Genomic DNA, 18,300 nt, shown 5'->3' on the forward strand with positions numbered 1-18,300 from the left:
AATAGCGGGGTAAGTGATCGGTAGGAATCTGAGAATGTATCTATTATGTAAACTAAGGCTATATGCTTATGTACACCATAGGCCTATTCACAGGGGGGAGTTAGCATGTAGGCTAACTGTACTTTTCTAAACATATAAACGTGAACTAGTAACTTATATACAGTATATGAAAACCTAACACAAGAATGTCAACCAAATCACCTTACTCAGAATGTTATTTCGACTGTAACCTCTGGGCATTTGGTTTGACACAGAAGTCTAGGACGTCAGGACCGTGGAGGGATGCCCAGGCCAGTGTCTGAGGACGAGGTGGCTGTGACTGCGACAGAGGGCGGGGAGGAGGGCGTGTTGTCTTGGGCCGACTGCCTCTGCGGAGTCTGCCTGCAGGTGTTCTTGGAGCCGGTGACACTGCCGTGCGCCCACAGCTTCTGCAAGCACTGCTTCCAGGAGACAGTGGAAAAGGCCAACGTGTGCTGCCCGCTGTGTCGCAAGAGGGTGTCCGCGTGGGCGAGGCATAACGCCAGGAACAAGACGCTGGTCAACGACGCGCTGTGGCGGCGGGTGCAGGCGGCGTTTCCTCTGCAGTGCCAGCGGAGGATCCGCGGTGAAGAGGACGAGGAGGAAAGCCGTGAGTGACTGATGCCAGTTTCATCCAACTCTTGTGTTTTATTCCGTTTTGTTTTAGCCTTAGTGAATTGGACTGGAGTAATTGATCCGGCAGCGGGTCTAGGGCCGGTTTGACAGACAAGGCTTAAGCCTAATCCCAAACTAAAAAGCATCTTCAATGGGGATTTGACATTGGTTATTCTTTTTCTGAGTGGGGCAGTCCCACTCATATTTTTCATTTTATTGGATATATATTGGATATATTTTATGGGATATTGAACTCACTGAAGGTAGACAGGAAAGCAAGGAGGAGAGGGCATGTCAGCAGGGCATGAGCCGAGCCCATGCCAACATGGGCATATGTGTGCACTATAGACTACGGTGCTAGACCACTGGACCACCCCAGGCCGCAATCAAGATTTTACATTGAAAGTTTGATTTAGTCCAGGACTAGCCTTGTCTGTGAAACCGGCCCTATATTTTGCCCCTCCATTTTCTTTTAGCCTGTGAATTGGACCGGAGTAATTGCCCCTCTGCAAAGTCCTCTTTAGTTTTTCAGCTAATTTGTTGCAATTTTACTCTAGGATGAGAACTTTCCATAAATCCTAAAAGTCAACAGAAATGATCATTTAAAACCTTCAGTTTATAATTTAAAACAATCATATTTTATATGTTTTTACAGTATTTCCCCCGGACCCCACTAGCATGTGCGTTTCCCCAGCTCACATGCTTCTCACCTTTTCCTCCCCTAACCAGTTTGCCTTCTATACAGCATCCTGGGTGTGCTATAGATAAATAGGTACTTAATGTTCTTTATACAACAACAACAACAACAACATAAAGTGACAATTGAATAATAGGCTAAATAAAATAGCTAAGAATACAAAATAAAGATAGACCAATAGACATTTGGGACCTTATATACAGTAGCTATATTTTACATAAAGGTGTGAAGGAAGGATTTCTTTTATTTGCAATGACTTGGTGAGGTTGGCTGACCTGTCGTTCCTCTCTCTGCCCTCAGCGTTGGGTTCCGGACCCAGAGTCAGCCAGCCAGGAGAGATGCGGAGGGAGTTCGAGGACCAAATCAGCAAGGTCAGCACTCTCAGGGTGTATAACTGCCGATTACCGTGTGTGTGTGTGTGTGTGTGTGTGTGTGTGTGTGTGTGTGTGTGTGTGTCTGTCTATGTGTAATAATAATAATAATAATAATAATAATACAAATACATTACATTTGTATAACATGTAAAAACAATATGAAAATAAAAAAATATAAGAGGACATTATTTAACTGCTTATTTACTAAATAACTGCTGATTTACTAAATAACTGCTGATTGCTGTATAACTGCTGCCAATCACTCACGTTTTAAACGGTTGGCAGCTGGCCGAGGAGAAGCGTGCTGTGGATGAGGAGGAGAGGAAGGCCAGTGAGGAGTACATCCAGCACCTCCTGGCCGAGGACGCACGTCTGGCCGAGGAGAGGAGGAGAGAAGAGGAGAGGCGGCTGGCCAGACTGGCCAGACAGCTCAGCCAGGAGTTGGTAGGTTGTAATAGTACATTAGCAATGAGCATTTATTTCCTTTTTTACCTTTTCTTCTAACAATGTATGCTATATTTTTTTACATTTTTTCTTTTCTGAGTGGGTCAGTCCCATTCCCATTGAACCCATGCCGATATGATACATTTGATGTAATAGTGTCCTCCATAAGTATTGCGACAGTGAAGCATTTTTCTTTTCATTTTTCTCTTCCAAACGTTTGTATTTTAAATCAAACAATTACTATGAGGTTAGAGTAAAGATTCTCAGCTTTTATCTGATGGTATTTGTGTACATATTGGTTTCACCATTTAGAAATGACAACAATTAGAAACATAGCCAAAACTAGGCTTAACAAAATCAACTATTTGGAACATGGATTATTCCTACTAAAGCCAGCGAGGGATTTGGCTAGACTGGGTAGAATCTAGTTCGACGTGTGAACTCAGTACAGACGACCTATGTATAGCTGCAAAAATTATTTACTCTAATAATAACACTAACTACAACAAACAAAAGCCGTGAGTATGGCTACACCAGGGGTCCGCAACCTTAAATGTTGAAAGAGCCATATTGGACCAAAAAACAAAAAAACGAATCTGTCTGGAGCCGCAAAAAAATGTAAAGCCTTATATAAGCCTTATAATGAAGGCAACACATGCTGTAAGTGTCTATATATTAGCCTACTATCAAAATAGTAGGCTACAAATACATAAGCCTTAGCACATATGCATACAACCGAATGCAAACGTATTGTGCTTTACAAAAGTGAAACACTTAGGATAGCGTAAAGGGGGTCTGGGGGGTTCCCCCCAAACTTTTTTTTTTACAGAGTAGATGCAATTTCGTGTATTCTGGTGCCTTTTAACAAGTGGGTTGATACTTTTATCTGGCTATACTAGCCTGAGAAAAAATATGGATAAGTTTGTAATTTCATCCGGAGGAAGTGAGCAAACCAAGAGATCGTCAGCCAAAAAATAGACAAATCTACAGACTGTAGACTACAGTACCAAATGAAAACTAGCCTCCCTCGTCCTCTTTTCACTATTTTAAGTTAAACCCTCTCAGACCCGCAGGAACGCCGGCGCTCCCAAATATCATACCTTCTTTAGAAGTTCATAATTCGGAAACGGTTTGAGCTAAAGACAAGCCGCTTTTTGCATTTAAAAGTAGGCAAATAGTTTATAGTGTGGGAGGGGGGGGGGGTTAAGATAAGGGGGGGGGAAATCAGGGCAGACACTTATTTTGTTTGGTGTATTAATGTGAGTTTTTCATGTGTACTGTTTTGCAATAAATAATTGATTACAAAAAAAAAAGTAGGCAAATAGCGCTCACCGGGAAGCTCCCGTTCATCGATGTACGTCGCCGATGTCCGTCTATAAATCTAGCCACAAAGTTGTAGACAATGTGGATAGTTTCTTGCTTTGCCTGCCGCAGTACTTCGTCAATCCCTATGGATATAGGTCTACTCTTGAAAAAAAAAACTGTCACATCCAGTCTCATGTTGGGTCCAGTCAAAATACTAGTCATGTGCCAACATGAATGAATGAATGAATGGTCTTTATTGTCATTGCTATAGTACAGGTACCAAACAACGAAATTTAGGAGGGGTGGCTCCCCTGGTGCTAGGAAACAAAAAAAAACAACAAAAAAACACAAGAAGGGAAGGAGCTGGTTTACATAAATAAAGGCTATGTACACTATCCACTATACTATACTGTACAGATAGACGACTAGGGTTGTCACATTGCACATAGTGTTATTGCACATTCATTTAAAGTGTCGCAGTTTGCAGGCTTGACATTTACATATTTGTGCCTCAGCACTACACCTGATTTTTTCAGTCCAGCAGCTGCCATCAATCCGTCCAGACTGTCCAGGGCCCAGAACCTAGGTCTTTGCTGTGTTCAGGGCCTGGATGGCCCTGGGGTAGAAGCTGTGCTTCAGTCTGTTTGTCCTTGCGGCCATGGTCCTGTACCGCCTTTTCGAGGGCAGCCGAGCAAAGTGTTCGTACACAGGGTGGGTTGGGTCTCTGGAGATCTTGGAGGCCTTCCTGAGACAGCGTGTGTTGTACAGCTTTTCCAGAGAGGGGAGGGGGGCGCCGGTGATCTTCTGGGCTGTTCTCACGACTCTCTGTAGCGCATTTCTCTCCGCGGTTGTGCAGCTGGAGAACCAGTTGCAGATGCCGTAGGTGAGGATGCTCTCCACTGCGCCGCGGTAGTAGGCCACCATTATCTCCTGCTTGTTGTGTTCCTTCCTGAGGACTCTCAGGAAGTAGATCCGCTGTTGTGCCTTCTTGATGGTGGCTGCTGTGTTGTTCTTCCAGGACAGGTCATCCTGTATGTGCACCCCCAGGAATCGGAGGGCTGAGACTCTCTCCACGCTCTCTCCGTCGATGAGCAGGGGCTGGACCTCAGACTTTTTCCTCCTGAAGTCCACGATGATTTCCTGGGTCTTTGACTTGTTCAGCAGCAGGTTGTTAACCTTGCACAGCTTGCTCAGTTGCTCTACCTCATCCCTGTACGCCGCCTCGTCCCCCCCCGAGATGCAGCCCACCACGGTGGTGTCGTCTGCAAACTTTACGATGGAGTTGCTGGGGTGGACGGGGGTGAAGTCGTAGGTGTAGAGGTTGTAGAGGATGGGGCTTAGCACGCAGCCCTGGGGGGACCCAGTGCTGAGTCTGAGGGCTGTGGAGGTGTGGGAGCCCACCCGCACCTTCTGGGGGCGGTCGGTCAGGAAGTCCTTGATCCATGCACATATAGAGTGTGATAGTCCCAGGTCTAGTAGTTTGGTCACTAGCCTGTCTGGAAGGATGGTGTTGAAGGCAGAGCTGAAGTCCACAAAGAGCAGTCTCGCGTAGCTGTTTCCCCTCTCCAGGTGGGATAGAGTGGCGCGGAGAGTCGTCGCGATGGCGTCCTCTGTGGACCTGTGGGCTCTGTAGGCGAACTGGTATGGATCCAGGTTGGGCGGGAGGCGTGTGAGTATGTGGGCCCGGACTAGTTTCTCGAAGCACTTCATGATGATTGGTGTGAGTGCCACCGGGCGGTAGTCGTTTAGGCAGCTCACCGTGCTTTTCTTCGGGACTGGGATGATAGTTGAGGTTTTCAGGCAGGGTGGGATGGTGGCCTGGGACAGGGACTGGTTGAAGATGTTGGTGAAAACCCCGGCCAGCTGGTCGGCGCAGTCCCTCAGCACCCGTCCCAGGACGCCATCCGGCCCCGAGGCTTTCCTGGGGTCCACCGCCTTCAGCACGCGTCTCACTTCATGCTCTGTGAGGGTGAGGCTGCTGAGAGCTGGAGAGAGTGGTGTTTGTGTTGTGGTTACCTCCGTTCGCCCCTCGTCGAACCGGGCGTAGAAGGAGTTCAGCTTTTCCACCAGCAGGGGGTCGTCCTCTGCGGCTGTGAGCCTGTTGGCTCTGAAGTTTGTCATGTGCTGAACCCCCTGCCACATCCGCCTGGAGTCGTTGCTCAGGAAGCATTCCTCAATCTTCTCTCTGTGGTCTGCCTTGGCCTCTCGGATGCCGCGCTTTAGGTTAGCCCTGGTGGTGCTGTACAGCAGTGTGCCCTTCCCTGCGAAGAAGGCGTTGTCCCTCTCATTGATCAGTTTTTGGACCTTCCCAGTCATCCATGGCTTCGTGTTGGGGTAGACCCGGACCCGTTTGTCCACGGTGACTGAGTTGGTGCAGTTCACTATGTGGTTCAGAACCGACGACGTGAACTGTTCCAGGTCCTCATGCTCATATTCCTGCCATGAGGTGTCATTTAGGCAGATCTGCAGTGGAGCGGACCCTTCTGGCCAGGTTCTGACAGTCTTAGTGATGATGGGAGCACTTTTCCTCATGGTAGTGTAGGCTGGGATCAGGAGGATTGACACATGGTCAGACATGCCTAGATGAGCTAGCGGTCTAGCCTTGTAAGCACGCTTGATGTTGGTGTATACCTTATCCAGTGTTTTTTCTCCTCTTGTTGCACATTTAACATGCTGATAGAACTTGGGTAGTACTGCCTTCAGGTCGGCATGATTAAAATCTCCGGCTATAATGTGAACTGCCTGTGGGTCCGCGTCCTGTTGACCACTGATGACGTCATATAGCCGCGCCAATGCTAAGCTACCATCTGCATTAGGTGCAATGTAAACGCTTGTAATATACACTGCATTGAATTCCCTCGGGAGGTAAGTGGGTCGGCATTTAACAGTCAAGTATTCCAGGTTTGGGGAACAGTGGCTACTTACAGTTTTCGTGTTTAAGCACCCGCTATCCTTCGAAGATATAATGACCCCACCTCCGCGGGTCTTTCCGCTAAGCAAAGTCCGATCTGCCCGGTGAAGGGTCCGTCCTTCCAGGCTAACCGCGGAGTCCAGGATAGTGTCATTTAGCCAGGTTTCAGTGAGAATAATCACACAGCTATCTCCCACGATGTTATTTTTGGCGACCTGTAGTCTCAATTCGGCTAGTTCAAGGAGAGACACCGCGGCAACGTAAAAAATAAATAATCGTTGTTAATTTCCATTTGTGCTCAAAGCCACAGGGAGCCAGTGAAGATGGGCAAAAGAGCCGCATGCGGCTCCGGAGCCGCGGCTTGCCGACCCCTGGGCTACACGGTCAAAAACTGTGTGCCCATCCCACTCTGCAAATGCCTACACCTGTCCTGGTGAGTTCACCTTAAATGCTTTCCTGCACCCATGCTCCACCCAGTGTTCACAAATAAGTATTACAACACATTAAACATATAATCATCCATACACACATAATGGCTGCAACATGGATCATTAAAAAGCAAGGCAAGGCAAAGTGAAAGTGCCTTCTTTATTTTTTATGATGTTAAATTAGGCAGTGTAAACTTTCCACCTAGGACATAGCCTATAAGGCCTAACTAACATTAGGTGTCACCAAAGTTTTACATGAAAAATGTAACTGTTTTATTGACATATCCGAATCCTATTGGCCCTCGTACAACATTACAGCGTAAACAGGGAGTTGTAGTTCAAGGAGAGACACCGCGGCAACGTAAAAAATAAATAATCGTTGTTAATTTCCATTTGTGGTCAAATCCACAGGGAGCCAGTGGAGATGGGCAAAAGAGCTGCATGCGGCTCCGGAGCCGCGGGTTGCCGACCCCTGGGCTACACGGTCAAAAACGCTGTGCCCATCCCAGTCTGCAAACTGGGTGTGTTCAAAAGCTGGCTGAAGGATGCGACTGGGGCCAATTCCAGGACCCAGACACAAGCCTACAACGGTCTCAATGAGAGGTACGACAACAACATGTAAACCTTTTTTTTTTAAACACATTTTGTGTTCATTTCTGAATGTCTGTGTCATTATCTTTTTTTGTTCAGCTTCTCTCTGCATTGCTATGACTGTTTGTAACCCATAACAGTTCTTGATGGCTATACCGTTCCTGTGTTTTGCCTAAAAGTTTTTTCTCTCCCCTTTTGACATAATTAATGTACGTTAACCCTTAGTGGTCTGGGGCTATTTTGGCCGTTTTTGTCATACCTTGGATTTTGCCTTCATATACCACATTTAATGAGTTATGTCTGCTGCGTGCTGCCTGCTGTGTTGACCAGACTGTTACAGTAGTGTGTTCTGTGTTTACCTACCTGGATAAATAAAAAGCATTTTTACTTTTGATTGATTTGTTGAGGACCGAAAAATTATTGATTGGTAAACCGTTTAGTAGCTAAACATCTTGTTGTTGTTTTTTGCATCTAGAGATGAATATCTGCTTCAGCACTGTCCTGATGCGGTGTGATGACTTGGAAGATTAATGTTAATGTAATGAAAATCTACGATCTCTCTCTCTGGTCCCTGGTGAGACGTGACCCAAAAAAGCACAAACACAATACTTGTTAAGAAATGTATGGAAAAAAGAAAACAACATGTTAAGTATTTTCTTTATTGTTTCCAGAAGGTGTAATGACTTTCTATTAAAATATTTTGTGGAATCCTGGTGTATCCTTGGTCTTTTTGTGGATCTTTATAAAGTGTTTTCTTCTTCCAGTGGAGCATGAATATCATGTCGAGGGCTTCCATGCAGATCTTGTGAGTGGCAGCACAGGGGTGGCATATGTCTGGGTAGAGTAGAATCTTCACCATAGATTCTATACAATATTGAGCCTGAATTTGTGGGCTGTCACGCCTCGCACTGGCCACTAGATGGTAGTCTTCGGCCATCATTTGCATCAGGTTTAGATGTACTCCAGGGCTTTACCTACCTGTCTAAAGAGACAGGACCCAGCCACGGAGAAAAACTGGCAACTGACAACTGTCAGTGGATTATGCATGTGTAGCAAGCCCCAACTTGCTCTGCACAATAACAAATGAGATGGACAAGAATATAAAAAGTGCCACGGTTTAATGACAGTACATGAGCCCCATAGTGCTTTTACTCTGGGCTGGCAGGTAATGCTAGAGAGACTTCTGACTGACTCTCCATGGCCCCTGGAGTCTTCACTAGATGTGTGAACACAGTTCTGAGTAGCCTACCTACCGGGAGTCAAGATTCATCTTATTCTATCTCGATAACTGGCTTATATACACCGTTTTGAAGATCTAGTCGAGAGCACAACATGAACATTGTATTGTCGGGGATATAATCGATTCTTAATAGATTTAGTAGAACTTACAAAGCACAAAGAGCTTAGATCAATTGTCTCCAAAGAGGCCTTTTATTAAGCCAAGTTACATGAGCACAGAGAGAAATGAGCAGACCAATAAGCAAGAAGCAATAGCCCAAAGCAAGAAGCAAGTAGGAAGCCCCCAAAGATGAGTGCGACTCATATTTATAGACCTGTCCCTGGTCATGAGGTCACTATTCTTGGGAACCAATCATATTATACAAATCTTTTAGTTATGGGCCCTGTCCATAGTCAGAATTATTCACTGCGCCACAGATGTTGGCCCATCCCTTACAGGAAGGAAATGGGCCTTCCTTGAGTGCTCGATTCACCAAACTGTAGAGAGACTTACATTTCTCAGTATAACATGATATAAAACCACTACAGTATCACTGCACTTGGCCTCACAGTAAATCTCATGACAAGTAAGTTAAAACTCTGTCTGGGGTTAAAGGTTGAATCTTACTACACATTCAGTTTAATGATCAATAATACTAGAATCATTAATGACTCGTTCAATGACAGTATTACACAATAATAAACAGTTAATATTACACATATACCTTTTTGGCATTTAGCAGACGCCATATTCCAAAGCAACTTAAAATCAATACATTTGACTAAGCAAGTGAATCATCAATCCACCAGTCGTATCAGGAAGAGTAATCTAGCTCAGGCCAGGGGCAATTGGCAGTCTCAGTGATAGAAGGAAAACACATATACATACATATACATTTTATATATATATATACACATTTTGCCATTACACATGAAGTCCACTCCAAGTGTGGTTATGGTTTCCACATTGTCTCAGGTGTCCTTGTTTATTAAACATGTTTTTAGACTTCATTGTTGGCAATGCCAAAACCCTCAAACTACCAACATATTTAGCATACGTTGTTTACCAACAGGGGTCTGGCCAGAACCCAATACTGAAAACATTAAGTCACAATATTTAAAAAAGTAATACTTTTTCTTTCATGAACATTTAAAACAATGTTACAATGATTTAAAACAAACCTAAGATTTCACATGCCCCAAATCCTTACATCTTTGTAGGCTATATGGCAAAATGATGTTAATCAATACTTATTATTATAACCTCCCATAGGTTGAAATGGGCGAATTGTGCACCTTTTTTGCCTGAATTCATTGCATTTGTAATTTTCGGAATAACAAAATTATAATCAATTATAACCCAATACCACTACAGACATGACCTGATCAGGCTGGGGCTTGTTAATGTTAATAATGTCAGGGGGGGAAGGAAAGATTAGCATGTTCTTGACCGCTAACCAATCAGTGGCTACATAACTATGGCGGTAGATTGGCATTAACCAATCACATTACAGTCATGACCTGATTACGCTCTGAGTCACGATCCAGTATCATTTCCCGTATTTTCGTACGCCCGTGTTTACGAGTAACGTTCCCCCTTCTGTCTCGTTAAGTTTCGTTTCTGAGTAAGTTGAGAGTCAGTGCAGAGGAGGAGGGATCCTGAACGAACCAGTGATCACTTGCTGTACTTTCCTGACAGAGGCAGTCTGACAATCTTCCTGAGATAATGTCAAGTAAGTCAATTCAATTCAATCATTATTATTTTATTTTATTATAATCGTTTATTTGCTTTTTACCCGCAATGGGCAATTGAGTAGCATCCAATTGAGTGGCAGTCGGCGTTTTAAACCTTGTATTGTACAATTACAACAGCTTTTTATTTTTTTTATTTATATATATATAAAACATTGCACTATTTATTATTTGCTAATACCTTTCCCTGACATATTACCTTACCTTAACCACTCGAAGTTAATATCTAACCGTAACCCGTCGAAGGTTATGTCTAACTTTAACCATAAGTTACGCTTAATTAAGTGCGTAACGGCCAAAATAACATCCTTCGTCAACCTCGAGTGAATCTCAGCTGCGCGTGTCAGTTTCATTTCGGCGTCCGTGTTAGGTTTTCCTTTGCTCTTTATAGTAACTACTGTTCTACCAGTTATTATTTTTACTTATTATTTTCAAAGACCTTGAAAATAGTTGCGATTAAGAGGTTCTAAATAGTGACTGTATAACCAATGGTAACCTTCTCTGATCTTCATCTCACCACACCCAGAACCCACCACCACCACCCAGAAACACAGAAACTTTGTGTCCGAGCCAATGGGAACAAAGTCTGTGAGAGATGTTCCAGGGATTGGGACAGGCACTGGCAGACAGCTGGAGAACAAGGGCTACCACACGGCCAGTCAGGTGATGGGTGAGCTCCTGGTGAAGAAGGGAGACCCGGTGGAGTTCAAAGGCTGGCTGAAGGATGCGACTGGAGCCAATTCCAGGACCCAGGCACAAGCCTATACAATGGTCTCAATGAGTGGCGCGAAAACAACATGTAGACCAAATACACATGTTGTCTCCTCATTTCTGAATGTCTGTGTCGCAGAATGTTGCATTCTCGCACATTATCTTTTTTTGTTCAGCTTCTCTCTGCATTGCTATGACTGTTTGTAACCCATAACAGTTCTTGATGGCTATAACCGTTCCTGTGTTTTGCCTAAAAGTTTTTTCTTTCCCCTTTTGACATAAAAACCCTTAGTGGTCTGGGGCTATTTTGGCAATTTTTGTCATACTTTGGATTTTGCCTTCATATACCACATTTAATGAGTTATGTCTGCTGCGTGCTGCCTGCTGTGTTGACCAGACTGTTACAGTAGTGTGTTCTGTGTTTACCTACCTGGATAAATTAAATGCATTTTTACTTTTGATTGATTTGTTGAGGACTGAATAATTATTGATTGGTAAACCGTTTAGTAGCTAAACATCTTAATTTTTTTAGCATCTAGATGAATTATCTGCTTCAGCACTGTCCTGATGCGGTGTGATGACTTGGAAGATTAATGTTAATGTAATGAAAATCTACGATCTCTCTCTCTGGTCCCTGGTGAGACGTGACCCAAGCAAAGCACAAACACAATACTTGTTCCTTAGTAGGTTTTAATAAAGTAGTTTGCAGAGTACTGGTTTACACAATCAAACACAACATAGGGTCAGGATGATCAAAAAGTCCCCAACAGTGAGCTTGCACACATTTTATAGGAGAGAGCGGAGCAGCGGGACCTAATGCGGGGGTTTGCACGACAGTGTTCTGGTTTCAACCGTGGCATTTAGGGTGATGTACAATGGCTTTTAGCGGAGTTGCCCTGTTATCTCCTGAGGCATCCTTTTTTTTGTTGTTATTTTTTCTGATATAGTAGATATTTAGACAGGAAGGATGGTCTGTTAGTTGACCATTAGTCTTAGCAGCTCATAGAGGACAAGAGTTGATAGTGTATGTAATGGGGTGGGGTGGGTTGGGGGGGAGGCCGTAATTGGCTCAGAGGTCTGTGGGGTGGTGAGTGCAGTGTGCCTTGCAGATGTTGAGCATGGCTGATTCTGTGGGGTGGACTTGTTGCCTTTGTTGTGGAGGGTGAGCACTAACAATGCAGTGAGATGTCAAAAAAAAGTTTTGAAACTGATGAAACATTACAATGAAGTAGCATTTTTAGAGAATCACGACAAAGATGTTAACGTCGCATTGAGAAATCCTCTGCTGTTCTGTGTGTGTTGCTGGGATGACCCTCTGGGTTTTCAACTGTCTTTGGGTTTATTTCCAAACCTGCACAGTCACTTCTTACACAACAACAGACAATAAATTGTTTAAGATTCCCGTCGCGATGTCGCACTGCAAGCTTCCAAGTAAATTGATGGCACTTAATTTTTCAAATATGTTTGAATTTTTTCCCACAATGTGTTAGAATCAGGGTCATCTGTGACACACGTTCATGTTCTGAACAAGGCATCGCTGGTTAGTCCAAGGCACCAGAGGGTTCTTCAGGGGAATGGTGGTCCAGGTGCCTGTGGCCACACTCAAGTTTAGAGAGTAGGTACTGTAGAGTATGCCCAGTAGTATCTACGATGCCAATCGCAGTGATGCCCACATACTTACTAAAAACAGGCACATTTTCTCCCTGATCACTGAGAAACCATGATCGTGAAAAGCACCATGTAACAGAAACCATTCACCCTCAATGTAGCGGATCTTTTTAAATTGAGCAATATACAAACTAAATGTATAATACACAATTATAATCAGAGCATTATGCTATAGAGATACCTGTATGAAAATGTTTGTAATTTATGTATGGAAAAAAAGAAAAGCAACATGTTAAGTATTTTCTTTATTGTTTCCAGAAGGTGTAATGACTTTCTATTAAAATATTTTGTGGAATCCTGGTGTATCCTTGGTCTTTTTGTGAATCTTTATAAAGTGTTTTCTTCTTCCAGTGGAGCATGAATATCATGTCGAGGGCTTCCATGCAGATCTTGTGAGTGGCAGCACAGGGGTGGCATATGTCTGGGTAGAGTAGAATCTTCACCATAGATTCTATACAATATTGAGCCTGAATTTGTGGGCTGTCACGCCTCGCACTGGCCACTAGATGGTAGTCTTCGGCCATCATTTGCATCAGGTTTAGATGTACTCCAGGGCTTTACCTACCTGTCTAAAGAGACAGGACCCAGCCACGGAGAAAAACTGGCATAGCCCCAATTCTAGAAAACAAGACGAAAATGTCCCCGACCCGGTTCCAAGTACAGGAGCACACAAAGACACATTGTCAGAGAAAGAGGCTTTGTTATCAGTGTGTGAAATAAACTACAAGCTACGCGGAAACGTCCATCCCTCCGAGGAGGAGGCGTTGCCAGACTCAGGTGGCCTGCCCCCAATCCAATTGTTGAGCAAGCCCCAACTTGCTCTGCACAATAACAAATGAGATGGACAAGAATATAAAAAGTGCCAAGGTTTAATGACAGTACATGAGCCCCATGGCAACATGGCAAATCAAGGGGTTAAACTCGTTTGCAAACTATGCAGTAAAAATGTGGAACGCCCTTCCTATAATCTTAAAGGAGTGCAAAACACTGCCCACCTTCAAAACCACTCTCAAAAAACATTTACAGGAGGCTGCAATCCGTAACTGGACCCTCTAAATCAAAAATCAGATTAAAAGACCCGAACTACCCACTGTACATACTTTGTGTTTTGTCCCCCGCCCCCACCTGTGGTGTATGTCCCCACCTGTCCTACCCGCTGTACATACCTAATGTTTTGTTATATTGTTCTTCCCATGATGGATGTATGTTTATCTTGTAGATAGTACTAGTTTTTTTTGTCTGTCTTACATGTAACGATGAATTGAGAATCAAGGACCCCAATTGAAATAAGCCAGTGGCTTTCTTGGGTTTTTATCCTGTTAGTTGACCTTGTATGTAATATGTACTTTCATGTACCTACTTCTGCAAATCTTCTAATAAAGTTTTCAATCAATCAATCAAATAGTGCTTTTACTCGGGGCTGGCAGGTAATGCTAGAGAGACTTCTGACTGACTCTCCATGGCCCCTGGAGTCTTCACTAGATGTGTGAACACAGTTCTGAGTAGCCTACCTACAGGGAGTCAAGATTAATCTTATTCTATCTCGATAACTGGCTTATATACACCGTTTTGAAGATCTAGTCGAGAGCACAACATGAACATTGTATTGTCGTGGATATAATCGATTCTTAATAGATTTAGTAGAACTTACAAAGCACAAAGAGCTTAGATTATGCATATAGAGCTTTATTTATGTAAACCAGCTCCTTACCTTCTTGTGATTTTATTCTTTTTCTAAAAGTTTTTTTCTTTTTTTCTTTCCTAACACCAGGGGAGCCACCCCTCCTAAATTTCGTTGTTTGGTACCTGTACTGTAGCAATGACAATAAAGTCCATTCATTCATTCAATTGTCTCCAAAGAGGCCTTTTATTAAGCCAAGTTACATGAGCACAGAGAGAAATGAGCAGACCAATAAGCAAGAAGCAATAGCCCAAAGCAAGAAGCAAGTAGGAAGCCCCCAACGATGGGTGCGACTCATATTTATAGACCTGTCCCTGGTCATGAGGTCACTATTCTTGGGAACCAATCATATTATACAAATCTTTTAGTTATGGGCCCTGTCCATAGTCAGAATTATTCACTGCGCCACAGATCTTGGCCCATCCCTTACAGGAAGGAAATGGGCCTTCCTTGAGTGCTAGATTCACCAAACTGTAGAGAGACTTAAATTTTTCAGTATAACATGATATAAAACCACTACAGTATCACTGCACTTGGCCTCACAGTAAATCTCATGACAAGTAAGTTGAAAACTCTGTCTAGGGTTACAGGTTGAATCTTACTACACATTCAATTTAAGGATCAATAATACTAGAATCATTAATGACTCGTTCAATGACAGTATTACACAATAATAAACAGTTAATATTACACATATATTTACATTTTTGGCATTTAGCAGACGCCATATTCCAAAGCAACTTAAAATCAATACATTTGACTAAGTGAATCATCAATCCACCAGTATCAGGAAGTGTAATCTAGCTCAGGCCCGGGGCCATTGGCAGTCTCAGTGATAGAAGGTAAACACATATACATATACATTTTATATATATATATATATATATATATATATATATATATATACACATTTTGCCATTACACATGAAGTCCACTCCAAGTGTGGTTATGGTTTCCACATTGTCTCAGGTGTCCTTGTTTATTAAACGGGTTTTTAGACTTCATTGTTGGCAATGCCAAAACCCTCAAACTACCAACATATTTAGCATACGTTGTTTACCAACAGGGGTCTGGCCAGAACCCAATACTGAAAACATTAAGTCACAATATTTTAAAAAGTAATACTTTTTCTTTCATGAACATTTAAAACAATGTTACAATGATTTAAAACAAACCAATGGGAGGGAACGGGGACTAAGATTTCACATGCCCCAAATCCTTACATCTTTGTAGGCTACATGGCAAAATCATGTTAATCAATACTTATTATTATAACCTCCCATAGGTTGAAATGGGCGAATTGTGCACATTTTTTTGCCTGAATTCATTGCATTTGTAATTTTCGGAATAACAAAATTATAATCAATTATAACCCAATACCACTACAGACATGACCTGATCAGGCTTGTTAATGTTAATAATGTCAGGGGGGAAAGGAAAGATTACCATGTTCTTGACCGCTAACCAATCAGTGGCTACATAACTATGGCGGTAGATTGGCATTAACCAATCACATTACAGTCATGACCTGATAACGCTCTGAGTCACGATCCAGTATCATTTCCCGTGTTTTCGTACGCCCGTGTTTACGAGTAACGTTCCCCTTCTGTCTCGTTAAGTTTCGTTTCTGAGTAAGTTGAGAGTCAGTGCAGAGGAGGAGGGATCCTGAACGAACCAGTGATCACTTGCTGTACTTTCCTGACAGAGGCAGTCTGACAATCTTCCTGAGATAATGTCAAGTAAGTCAATTCAATTCAATCAGTATTATTTTATTTTATTATAATCGTTTATTTGCTTTTTACCCGCAATGGGCAATTGAGTAGCATCCAATTGAGTGGCAGTCGGCGTTTTAAACCTTGTATTGTACAATTACAACAGCTTTTTCTATTTTTTATATATACAGTAAACATTGCACTATTTATTATTTGCTAATACCTTTCCCTGACATATTACCTTACCTTAACCACTCGAAGTTAATATCTAACCGTAACCCGTCGAAGGTAATGTCTAACTTTAACCATAAGTTACGCTTAATTAAGTGCGTAACGGCCAAAATAACATCCTTCGTCAACCTCGAGTGAATCTCAGCTGCGCGTGTCAGTTTCATTTCGGCGTCCGTGTTAGGTTTTCCTTTGCTCTTTATAGCCACTACTGTTCTACCAGTTATTATTTTTACTTATTATTTTCAAAGACCTTGAAAATAGTTGCGATTAAGAGGTTCTAAATAGTGACTGTATAACCAATGGTAACCTTCTCTGATCTTCATCTCACCACACCCAGAACCCACCACCACCACCCAGAAACACAGAAACTTTGTGTCCGAGCCAATGGGAACAAAGTCTGTGAGAGATGTTCCAGGGATTGGGACAGGCACTGGCAGACAGCTGGAGAACAAGGGCTACCACACGGCCAGTCAGATGATGGGTGAGCTCCTGGTGAAGAAGGGAGACCCGGTGGAGTTCAAAGGCTGGCTGAAGGATGCGACTGGAGCCAATTCCAGGACCCAGGCACAAGCCTACAACGGTCTCAATGAGTGGCGCGACAACAACATGTAGACCAAATACACATGTTGTCTCCTCATTTCTGAATGTCTGTGTCGCAGAATTCTCGCACGTTATCTTTTTTTCTTCAGCTCTCTGCATTGCTATGACTGTTTGTAACCCATAACAGTTCTTGATGGCTATTACCGTTCCTGTGTTTTGCCTAAAAGTTTTTTCTTTCCCCTTTTGACATAAAAACCCTTAGTGGTCTGGGGCTATTTTGGCAATTTTTGTCATACTTTGGATTTTGCCTTCATATACCACATTTAATGAGTTATGTCTGCTGCGTGCTGCCTGCTGTGTTGACCAGACTGTTACAGTAGTGTGTTCTGTGTTTACCTACCTGGATAAATAAAATGCATTTTTACTTTTGATTGATTTGTTGAGGACTGAATAATTATTGATTGGTAAACCATTTAGTAGCTAAACATCTTAATTTTTTTTAGCATCTAGATGAATATCTGCTTCAGCACTGTCCTGATGCGGTGTGATGACTTGGAAGATTAATGTTAATGTAATGAAAATCTACGATCTCTCTCTCTCTGGTCCCTGGTGAGACGTGACCCAAGCAAAGCACAAACACAATACTTGTTCCTTAGTAGGTTTTAATGAAGTAGTTTGCAGAGTACTGGTTTACACAATCAAACACAACATAGGGTCAGGATGATCAAAAAGCCCCCAACAGTGAGCTTGCACACATTTTATAGGAGAGAGCGGAGCAGCGGGACCTAATGCGGGGGTTTGCACGACAGTGTTCTGGTTTCAACCGTGGCATTTAGGGTGATGTACAATGGCTTTTAGCGGAGTTGCCCTGTTATCTCCTGAGGAATCCTGATGCAGTTATTGCTGGCCATCTGCTTCACTCCCCTGGATCAGGCCACGTTCCAATACGTATATAAATCAGCACTGAACTGAAGGGGTAGAGGTGGTCTAGTGGATAGTGAGTTGGACTTGTGATCGGAAGGTTGTGAGTTCAAATCCCGCCTGAAGCCACACCACTACTAGTGTGCCCTTGGGTAAGGCACTTAGCCCTCAGTTACTCCAGGGGGAATGTCCCTGTAATTCGTAATTGTAAGTCGCTTTGGATAAAAGCGTCTGCTAAATGGCAAAATTATTAAATTATTAACTGAGGCCTAGGTCAGAGAAGATCTCTCAACTTGCAGGTAACCCCCCCTCTCTAGCCAGGGAGAGGGTGGTCTGTTAGTTGACCTTTAGTCTTGACAATTTTGAATTCTAGTCTGGTTACAAGTTGAAATCTACACATTCAGTTAAATTATCAGTAATAGTACATCACTCAAATGACTCGTTCTAATGAGAGTTCTGCACAATAATAAACAGTGTTACACA

General features: G+C 43.0%; 2 protein-coding genes across 2 annotated transcripts; both read left to right on the forward strand.

Annotated features, from left to right (window-relative positions):
- Positions 1-282: 282 nt before the first annotated feature.
- On the forward strand, positions 283-13,128 carry LOC308174886 (E3 ubiquitin-protein ligase rnf168-like; the record flags this gene model as incomplete). Its single annotated transcript, XM_080549996.1, has 5 exons — positions 283-628; positions 1,631-1,701; positions 1,990-2,148; positions 10,900-11,106; positions 13,084-13,128. The coding sequence occupies 5 exons, from the start codon at positions 283-285 to the stop codon at positions 13,126-13,128; spliced, it is 828 nt and encodes a 275-aa protein (XP_080406122.1).
- Positions 13,129-16,036: 2,908 nt separating this feature from the next.
- On the forward strand, positions 16,037-17,327 carry LOC308174964 (barrier-to-autointegration factor B-like). The gene is made up of 2 exons (XM_080550075.1): positions 16,037-16,152; positions 16,694-17,327. Exons 1-2 carry the CDS (start codon positions 16,146-16,148, stop codon positions 16,966-16,968), a joined length of 282 nt encoding a protein of 93 aa, XP_080406201.1. The 5' UTR covers positions 16,037-16,145; the 3' UTR covers positions 16,969-17,327.
- The last annotated feature ends 973 nt before the right edge of the window (positions 17,328-18,300 follow it).

Source organism: Nansenia antarctica (assembly GCF_963989245.1).
Source record: "Nansenia antarctica genome assembly, chromosome: 20".
Classification (NCBI taxonomy): domain Eukaryota; kingdom Metazoa; phylum Chordata; class Actinopteri; order Argentiniformes; family Microstomatidae; genus Nansenia; species Nansenia antarctica.